We start from the raw sequence: 11,085 nt of genomic DNA on the forward strand, positions 1-11,085 counted from the left end.
AATTATGTTAATTTTATATCTTTAATTAAAAGAACAGATGTGGAAGCATTATTTAAAGCAATATTTTCATTGAAATAAGCTATGTTGCTAAATGATTATTTACTGTACCAGAGATTTGTATATTAATAGATGAATGTGTCTTTACTAGAAAGAAACCAAGACATTAGGAAGCCTTCACTGTAGCAAGAGATTTGCTGTAACATGATATCATTGTATTTATGATTTTATGGTGTTAAAATGAATATTAAATGAAACAGAATTCCCAAGGATTACTCAGGAGGCAGCTAAGTACATAACATTTTGCATAGATGGTTGGAAGACACAATTTTACTCCATCACTGCATCCATATCCTTGAACGATTTCAACTGAAGAAAGCATTTCTTTGAATTTTTCATTAAACTAGACGTCTTGAAATATGAATTCCTTTTATGTTTCTGTGAGTTTTGGCTAAAAGAACCCTAGTGAATAAATCATACAATACTACGTGTCACCAGCACTTGTGAATATTTCTGCTTTGTTATTCTATTCTCAGTAGAGCACCATTGATTATCAAACTCAGCGGAGAGCATTTTATGATCATATATCTCCATTAGCTCCAAGTTTGACTACCATAGATTTTTCAGGTTAAGCTTGCATTATGTATTAGGAAGCCTAGCTCTTCAATACAAAGTTTGATTTCATTTTTCTAAGCCTAGAACTCTTATTATGTATTATGTATAAAGATCCTTATCTTTTATATGTAAAAATAGGCCGCACTGTCTTTGTATAACTGAAATGTATGCCATCTTTTTTTTTTCTTGATTCACAGGTAGCATATTATACTATGAAGATGAATTTCTACAATGCAATGGCTGTCAGGGTAAATATTTCTTCACTTGTTAAACAAATGAAAAGTCAATTGTGCCCTGAGTTCGCTTTTAATAAAATGAGCAAAGCAGAATAATGCAAATTTGATTGATATGCTAATGGTAAAGAGAGAAAAGAGTACATAGTTAAAAAGTTAGTTATGCTAAATAGTCTTGGCAGTATTAAAAATTAGAATACAAAATGTAAACCATGTAATTATAAATGCTTATGTTTTAGAATGTTAAATATCTCTGAGCCATACTAGAAAGAAAACTATAAATATTAACAAAGCAATGTATTAGTTTCCATGTGACATATAGAATATTGTGATAAATAGATGAACATGATTCTGATATATAAGATTTCTGCCAAATACAAATCAATTAGAAATTATTCATATGATTTAGCAGTAGTAAAGTCAGTTTCCAGCTTAGAAGTTTTATTTCTATCATTTCTGTGTTCATTTTTTGTGTTATTTTCCTTATAGAAAGTTGAATTTAGCTATTATGGGGCTTGAACTTGATTTCCACACAGATTTTGGTAATGGGCACAACAAATATTGTATTTCTTATGTTTCAGACAGTATGGTAATAGCTTAATTCCCAAGCTATTATAATTGGAGACAGTTCTTAAGTGAATTTCATTCATGTCCTTAAAACCTGTGTTGCCTTATTGTATTCTCTTTCATTAACCTATTAATTCTGAATTCTGCAAATAATAGAATTTATTTTGGGTGAGGCAAGGGAGTAAAATACTTTTGAATATCTCTTATTGAACCATGGTGTGTAAATTAACATTATTTTTACTATATATTGTTTTTAGAAGGGATATTTTCCTCTACAGGTATATCTGTGTTGGAAGCCTAGCCTAGGGGCAATCTGCAGTATCTTTCTGTTCACCTGTCTGCTCTCCTGGACTTTGAGGAAAAAACAAGGGAAAGACATAGATCTTTGTGCTCCTTTTCCTGATCCAGAGGCAGATATTCCAGCTGCAGCAAGCTATTTACATTTTTCAGTAATATTCATATAGGAAAACAATTTGATTTTTCTTTTAATGGAATGCTTTAGTCTGGTAATTTAGGACATTTTGATTCTTAACACCATAATCCTAACACCATTAAATTCTTTCTTTTCTGCTTGATTCATGTCAGATGTATCTCCAAAGTAAAAAGAGATGACTGAGAACCTAAAGCATCTAATGGATAAAGACTTAGATATCCCCATAAATTACCCAGGGAGAGGTCACAGAAGATCTTCCCTGTCTTCTGTGCTACAAGGGAGAAGTACAGAAAGACTGGAAAATATACACTTTTATGATTTAGCCCCAGATCTGCATATGGAATTCTGATCTATCTTGAATCCTTAACATTCCATGACCTAGATTAGGCATATCTAAGAAACGCACATCATACAAGCCACTTGATAGGTTGAATGTTTTACTCAACATCATACTGAAAGCTTTATTTCCTTAGTGTCATCTAATGTCAATTTGTCTTTGACTCATGCCAGCGGAGAGCACTGAACTTTACCTGAGTCCTGTGATCTTGAAAAACAGCGAACGTTAAAAATCTCCTCACCCTTTTGTGTTTTGGAAACAGCTTAGTAAAAAAAACAAACAAACAAACAAAAAAACAAAGACTCTTCTTCATGTGACTTAGATAAGACAGAGGCATTCCGCACTTGTTTACCTATGGCAAATTCAGACACATCTCTCCAAATTCCCATTCTTTACCTCACAAATGATTAGCTGAACTACTTGCCCCTGCTGATCAGCTGGAACAACATGTTTGTTAACCAAACTGTGATTTAGCTTCTCTCCTTCCTGCAGGTCCCTGAAGTTTAGCTATCATACAGCATATCCTTAATATGCCCTTCCGAGAACAGGCTGGCTTCAGCGTAAAACGTTCTCTGATCTGCTCTCCAATCATGCCACCCTTTTATCCCACTTTCCCACATCAGATTCTTTCTAGACTTGTTTATACTTTCCTATAAAAGAAAAACATCTTTTTTCCTATCTCTTGACATTACTCTTGTAAATCTCATGGTCAAAGTGTTCTCCCTATTGCAGTAGTCCACCTATGCCTACTGCAATAATCCTTTCAAAGCAAGTGTCTCCTTATGAAGACTGGATTCTTTTTTGACACAATTCCCTGAGAGATGAGTAGGGTGGGAATGCAGTGGGGATTATACTGGTAAGAGGAGAAACTTGAGCATTATCTAGAGGTTGGAATGATCCCCTAAAGGCACTCAGGGATTTCTGAGGGGCTATGTGAAGTATGTAAAGATTACTGTGGAAAATTTGAAATAGAAATCTTTCTCTAGTAGAGAAGTTCAAAGACTTCCCTCAGAGGTTTGAGATGTGTTAACCTGGTAACTAGGTACTTCATGTTCCTAAATTGGGGGATCAGGAGGCTCACGTGCATAGTGATTTCCTAACAAAGATTAATTTTTAGCATTGTTGATCACAGTGACCCGTGACCAGAAATGAATTAATCTGTAAGTGGACTTTAGCCAATTTGTTTGTAAGTGGATTTCTTTTGCAAGACGGTGCTCTTAAAATTTTGCTCTCTGCAGGAATGAGTGGCTGAAGAGACCATTGTGTGTTCCACATGTATTTGTGTTGTACACATCTGAAGATTGCAACCCTAATTGGACACCACTAGCTGAAATTTCACTTCTAATAACTGCAGCTCTGCCTTTTCAGTTCATAAGCTACTAAGTAACTCTGTTCAAAATGACTACCCTATAAAAGATTTAAACGTGGGTGGCTGTGAGTGTCCAGGAAGAAGAACCTCTCAGAGTAACAGATAACTACAAAAATCTATATGTCCAATAATGTTCAGACATATTTATATATATACACACACACACACACACACACACACACACACACACATATATATATATATATATATATATATATATATATATACACCCAAGTCATGAATAAGGCCTTCAAATACAATATATCAGAAAAAAACTTTTGTCTTAATTTGACTCATGAACTGAAACAATTGCAGGTTATATATTTTTCTATTGATTGCTGGCATGACAACTAAATTATATTAAATTATCAGAGATGCTAGTAGAACATTCCTGAAAAGAGAAGTTTCACAAATTTATTTATAGCCTATCCATCCCTTAATAGATGTCACTCTTTTGTAATGAAGAACAAATTATATGTATGTGATTTTGTTTTATGTAATAGATATTAATATCCTGATTTGCTGAATTTATTTTTTAAAGGGTCACCTTTTCGCTAAAGACTTTACGATTCCCCTACTCCTGTAGAATTGATCACTCTCTCTTTTTATGTCACTATTTTACTATCGACATACTTCTGTGATAGAACCTGTAACATTTTATTATCCTTACTAATTTACATGCCTGTCTCCACCCCCCACACACTGTAAGTCCCTTGAGGCCCAGATCCTATCTTCTTCAGCTTTGCATCTCCAATGCTTGGCTTATAGTGAGTGGTTAAATAAACATCCTTGAATAAATTAATAAATGCTTGCCTAGTTTTTCTAAACAAGGAGTACAAACAAGTCCTTTGCTTTAAATACTTTTTCTCCAAGTCCCTACGTGCCCATTTTGGAAATTTTTGCTGAAGGATCTTTTAGCCTCTCTGATTACTTGACTAGACTGTGTGGTGTGGATAAACTACATGTGCAAAGGTAAAATTTGGTTAGTACGGTTCAAAGGAGAATGGTAGACCTCATGAGATTTAGGATATTGCTGAAGTATTATAACACACAGGTTTGAAGGAGGTTTGTTGTGATATAAACTGCTGTCAGAACCTACAGTTTGCCTTTACAAAACCCCTGTTGCTGATGTGCTGCTAGGCCATTGACAGTCAATTAATACAACAATAAAATTGCTCAGTAAATTTTTATCTTATCTCCTGGGGCCCTATTACTCCTGTTTCTCTGTGTGACATTTTATTTCTTTTATAGTCTTCAATTTGACTTTATTCCAGATTAGGATTTTACTTTTTCTCCAGCATCTTGGCCACTCCATTGTGAATCCCATTTAAATTTGGCCTCCAAATTTATTTGCAGTTGTATCTCTTTGAACGGTTTTTAGTATCTTATACAAACACCATGCGTTGATTCAGCTGCTAAGCTAATTTCTGCCCCATCCCATCTATATGTACAATTGTATATCTTCTTACAGCCTGGTGAAGAACTGATTCTTGTTTCTGATGTTAGTATGCATGTAGGTAAGCAGTTGGGTGTCACCTCAGGCCCAGCAAATACTGGGCTAAGAGAGTCAGGTTCCTAATAATACTATAAGGATGAGGCAAGAATTCCTTTATGTATGAAAAGCCCATTAAAAAATATCCCTGGGAATCTAAAAAGTGCAGGTTGGTGGCATCATTTTATCCATCTTGAAGACTGTTAACTTGTCCCTTTTTCCCAGCACCTGGAGTCAAGATTCTTAATATGTAGTGTTTTCTCTTGCTTATGGCTTCTGCTTACTGGATGACTCCAACCAGGAAGAAGTCTCTTGTAAAGAATAACACATACCTTATACTTAATTCTTCCATTTATAGGGGGAAAATAACCCAAGACCAAGATTACATACAGTCAGCTTCAATATGGCACACACTCTGGAAGTTACCAAAGTAAACTCCATTTAAAAATTTGAAAAACTTCCATTGGGTCATCTCATACATCTTGAGTCCTGGTTTCCTTGTCTGTCCTAGGACAATTGTAGCAATGCCATGTGAATGCAAATTTCAGGAAGTGCTACTATGCAGTATCTTAGAGATCTCTCTTATAAAATTGTTTCATCATACTTTTTTTCTCCTAGTTTCAAAGATCTATGGGGAATGAAAAAAATGAAAATAATCTAAAGTTTACAGAGTATTAAAGGACTACAGATGTAATTGATTGTTTCAAGTAGAATTCCTTTTTACCCTGGAGTCCTTATACATTTTATTGATCAATCACATATACTTAGTGAAACTCTCTAGAATCTGGAGAGTTTCAATGATTCTTTATTATCTTATTTTAAATCATTTGACTTAATTTTAGTGCTCCAAAATATTTTATTTCAGATTGAAAAGCTCCCTTTAAGGAGAATAGAAACTATAGTAACAAAAGGAACACTAAAGATCACTTAAAACAAAAAATTTGCAAAATGTCATAACTTTATTGGTTCATTTCCTCTTAGAGCTCTGGATCTATATAATAAAATTATAATTTACAAAAATTAACTAAACATCGAATAAACATGTTTTTCGTTTCTTACTTGTGTCTAAATTATTTTTAAAAAATAAGAAAAGATTATATGATGGCTTTACTTAAAAATGGTTAAGTATGTGCCAAATATATATAAAAACTCATATCAGTCACCTAAGCTATTTGTAATACTATTTTCATATTTACAATACTATGAAGTGAGCATTTGTGTTTACAGTAATGACTGCTGAATTAGACAGGAAGAAATAGATAGAGATGGGTAAATTAATTCAGGAAAAAGATATTGAAGGTATCTTGTATTCTGAACAGCATGTTATGGTTCTGGAAATATAGAATGAATAACACAATTTATTCACAGAAGAAAAGTATCCCTCAATGTCACCCTGAGGAAGAAGATGGGAAGGGGTCACCTAGACCTCTTCAAGTTTTTACCTGACGATGGATAGATATTTAAATGTCCCATCATCATGCAAAAGAATATTTCTTCTCCCCTTCTGTTACTTCTAGTACCATATTTGTGGAGAAAGAAAGTATAAAGTCAGGTAGAGTAGGGATATAGAATAATAAAGAGAAGAAACTGCATATGGAATAATTATCCATAATTTTCTGCAAAAATATCTATGTAGGATTTTTATGTATATATAAAACTATATTTTCACTTATAATATTCATATATATTTATATTTTTGAATATTTTCATTTATATGTAGTTTTGTCATGATAATGCAGTGATAACTAGTGAAAACTTGGATGAAAACATCGGTTACATTACTATTTTTTAAATCTTCATTTTTGAAAATTTGGTAAACTCACTTTTCTCTGCTCACTCTATAGTATTCTGGAATGATGAGCATTCTAATAAATAATAACTGAATTCTGAATAACTGAATAATTGAATTCTACTTCTATGCTCTCATATACATGTAAAGCATTAATTCTAATTCTAGGTGGATTATCATCAATGAATTTGTTTTCTGTGTCTTCATTTAAACTTTAGGGGAGAAGACATTTTTTCTCTCTTTGAATAGCATCAAGTTTACTCTGGATTTTCAGGAAAAAAAGATAACTCAATGGAGAGAAAATCTTTTCTATGAGCAGATGGCTTTTGGTATATCAAGATTTTGCCATTTGTTTTAGTGCTTAAAATAAACATTATTTATAAGACCACTTACATTTTGATGTTACTTAATGAGGAATATGCATCATTGATTTGACTAGCTTAAGAGGTCATTTAGAACTTGCCAGTTAACAAGCTGTAATCTGCTGAGCACACAATGACTTTGTTTAAAATTTTCTATTCAGAGCTGATCAATGACAATCATTGTTTTATACCAATCACTTCTGAAAGTTTCTAATTACTTTGAAGGACATGAATAGGAGCCATTGGGGGGGGGGGAGGCAGGGAATTTGTAACCCATTCACCTTGAAATTAAGAAGAAATGTTATGAAAATTCATTTTGCCTCTTGAAAGTACTTTTTTAAAAAAATTGTTTATTCACTAGTACTAGAACATGAACAGATAATTTAGGCAAAATTCAAAATGTCATTTATTGCTATAACAGAAAGTATAGTAGAATCTCACCTGTATTGTATCTTACTGTATATCAATTAGCTATTGATTAAACTGGGATCCCTATAATGTAAGAAAATGGTATCCTTTAAAATAAAGAATACATAGGCCCAGCCCGTGGCTCACTTGGGAGAGTGTGGTGTTGATAGCACCAAGGCCACGGGTTCGGATCCCTATATACGGATGGCCACTTAACTCACTTAGAAGAGCGTGGTGCTGACAACACCATGTCAGGGGTTAGGATCCCCTTACCAGTCATCTTTAAAAAAATAATAATAATAAAGTAAAGAATACACACAGACTCTTGCCCTTTATACAGTATATATGTAAGACGTTTTAGAGAAAGAGTGTGGGATTTGCAGTAAGACAGTCCTGGGTTTGTATCCTGATTCCACCATTTACTCTTTTACTAGTTATGTGACCTTGAGCAAATTACTTAATCTCCTTTTCTTTAATTTTAACATGGAGATCGTTCCCTATTCACAAGGATATTTGAGAATTAAAGCAGTTAGCATAATACCTGGCACATTCATTGAGCTCAATAAATTTTAGATCCTTCATTTCGCTGATGGCAGCCTCTTCGCCCACTCAAATGCCCAGACTCTTCCAGCTCATCTCTGACCAAGCCACTTAAAGACTGATTGATTTTACATTAGGGTGGATGAGTTTAACCATCACTTACTTATTACGCCCTTTAATACCCAATTGTGAATAAAAGGATTTGTCTTGCAAAGGAATTTTAGCCTGCCTTTGGGTGGATGTCTAGGGTGTTATGGTGTTAGAAGTTTCCCTGAGAACACACCACTTATAGCCTCTCTGGCTATGGCTGGTGTTGTTTCCAGTGGTTGCTGAGTTTGGAGAGAGAAGGAGCCTATGTCATTGGATTTTGTTTATTTGTTTTTTTGTAAAAGAAACCCTTCCTATTTTAGTACAGATTTTCAGCCAATTTCAGTTTTTGTTCTTTCAGATGTCATTTCTCAGAAATGGCCATACCTACTACTCTTGTTTTACCTAATCATAAACGGCTCTCATTTCTCTTTCCTTTCAGTACTCCAGCGTGCATCCTTTATGTTTGCTGACACATGTAATCTTATTTTATTTAGAATTTAATGATATTTTCCCATGCAACCTGAGTCACTTCTATTGCTGACCATGGATTTCCTGTCAGTGCATGTGATTACAAGTATTCTCTTCTTTAATAAAATTGTTACTTTATATGCAATAAAAATGTGCTGAAACAATTGAAGTCCGCCAACCAGCTATGTGAGCTTAAGCAATTATTCAACCTCTCTAAACATCAATTTCCTCTTCTGTCAAATGAAGCTAATAATGACCCCCCACCTCAAAATGATGTTATCATGATTAAATTAGACAAGCCAGGAAAATACTCACTTATTTGCATGTATTATTTATGTATGTTACACATATTCCAACTGATTCTTCTTTTTCATTAGGAAAGTGGTTTGTATCAGTTCCTCCTTTTTTTTGTCAAATTAGGGAGAGATAATTTCTAAATTCAGTATATAATTTTAGAAAGATAAACTTTTGAATCTTTAAAGAATTAATCTCTAAAATAAGATCATTTGAAAAGTATTTTGAAAGTCACTTTCTACACCTTTGTTACATTAGTTTGCTATACTACTCAGTTTTACTTTCTAGAATTATTGTCTCTGATTTAATTATTCTTACAAACTGTCTTGCATATTTTCTGTTATTTTAACCATTTTCCTACTGGGAGCTAGACTGAAACACTTCCTCAGAAACTTTACATTTAATATCTCAGAATGTAAAATACCTTTTAAATGGCCATGTTTTAAAACAGAAAAATAAAGGATCAGAATCCAAGTAAAACATTTTTCCTGTTTATTCTTTGTTGATTCAGCATTCAACTTAGCAAAGTTGGAACTTATGAAAGTTAACTGATTGTCATGATTACTGGGATTTATAAGATACCTAGAAGCCCACTTAAGTATGGTCTCTTAGATCTCCAACACTTATCTACGTAAAAAAAAATTTTGATTATATGTTCTGGTAAAAATAAAACTACTTGCATGTCAGCATTGCAGTAAGAGATATAAAAAGCAGATAATTTCAATAGAAATTTTCATTCATTGAAAATTGCAGTTTGCTTTGTTTCCAGTTTTATATTGCAATGGTTAAGAGAATGAGCTCTCTGAAGCCCTAATTTGATTCCCAGATCCATCACCGATAGCTGTATAATTATGGGAAAATTATGTAAACTCTCTTGTGAGCTGTTTTCTAATCTGTAAATGAGGTAATAAGAGTATTTACCTCATGGAAGTGTTCTAAAGATGGAACGGATAAATACAAGCAAAACCCTTAGAATAGTGTTTGGCACAGGAGAACTTAATACGTGCTAGCTGGTGTTATTGTTAAAGAAGTATTAAAATGTCATGATTAAAATACAAAACATTTTATTTACATATTTTGATATCATTGAATTTAAAAAGCCCATTTATTTTTTATATCAATTTATATAATTTTTATTTATTGTTTGTTTATTTATTTATTATTTTAATTTATCAATATACAATGTAGTTGATTTTCATGTCCCTTTACCAATTCCTCTTTCCCACTTCCCTCTCCCCCCACCCCATCAACATCATATCTGTTCACTTGTCTTAAGAAGTTCAGGGAATTGTTGTGATCATTGTGTCTTCTCCCCCCCCCCCAATTTATTTGTTTGCATATTTATTTATTTATTTTTAGCTCCCGCAAATAAGTGGAACATGTGGTATTTCTCTTTCTGTGCCTGACTTATTTCACTTAATATAATTTTTCTAAGTCCATCCATGTTGCTGCAAATGGTAGTATTTCATTCTTTTTTATAGCAGAGTAGAATTCCATTGTGTAGATATACATAAGTTTCCTTAGGCAGTCATCTGTTGATGGACATTTGGGCTGTTTCCAGCTCTTGGCTATTGAAAATAATGCTGCAGTAAACATGGCGGTACAGGTATCCCTTTGACATGATGATTTCCATTCCTCTGGGTATATACCCAGCAGTGGAATAGCTGGGTCATATGGTACTTCTGTCTGTAATTGTCTGACGAACCTCCATACCATTTTCCATAAAGGCTGCACCATTTTGCAGTCCCACAATCAGTCTGTGAGGGTTTCTTTTTCTCTGCAACATCCCAGCATTTATCATTCTCAGTCTTTTGGATATTAGCCATCCTTATTGGAATGAGATGATATCTTAAAGTGGTTTTGATTAGCATTTCCTAGATGCTGAGTGATGTTGAGCATTTTTTCATGCTTCTGTTGGCCATTTGTATATCTTACTTTGAGAAATACCTGTTCAGCTCCTTTGCCCATTTTTTAATGGAGTTACTTTTTGAGTTCCTTATATATTCTGGATGTTAATCCTTTGTCAGATGTATATTTTGCGAATATTTTCTCCCACTCTGTTAGTTGTCTTTTCATTCTGTTAATTGTTTC

General features: G+C 33.5%; 1 protein-coding gene across 1 annotated transcript in view; it reads left to right on the forward strand.

The window, feature by feature from the left end:
- Positions 1-812: 812 nt before the first annotated feature.
- Positions 813-11,085, forward strand: part of LOC103606744 (spermatogenesis-associated protein 17) — a 113,923-nt gene continuing 103,650 nt past the window's right edge. The window contains exon 1 of the mRNA XM_008591299.1: positions 813-860. Coding sequence (XP_008589521.1) covers positions 825-860 — 36 coding nt within the window. The 5' untranslated portion in view covers positions 813-824. The remainder of the gene's footprint in view (positions 861-11,085) is intronic.

Source organism: Galeopterus variegatus, unplaced genomic scaffold (assembly GCF_000696425.1).
Source record: "Galeopterus variegatus unplaced genomic scaffold, G_variegatus-3.0.2 Scaffold6813, whole genome shotgun sequence".
Taxonomy (NCBI): domain Eukaryota; kingdom Metazoa; phylum Chordata; class Mammalia; order Dermoptera; family Cynocephalidae; genus Galeopterus; species Galeopterus variegatus.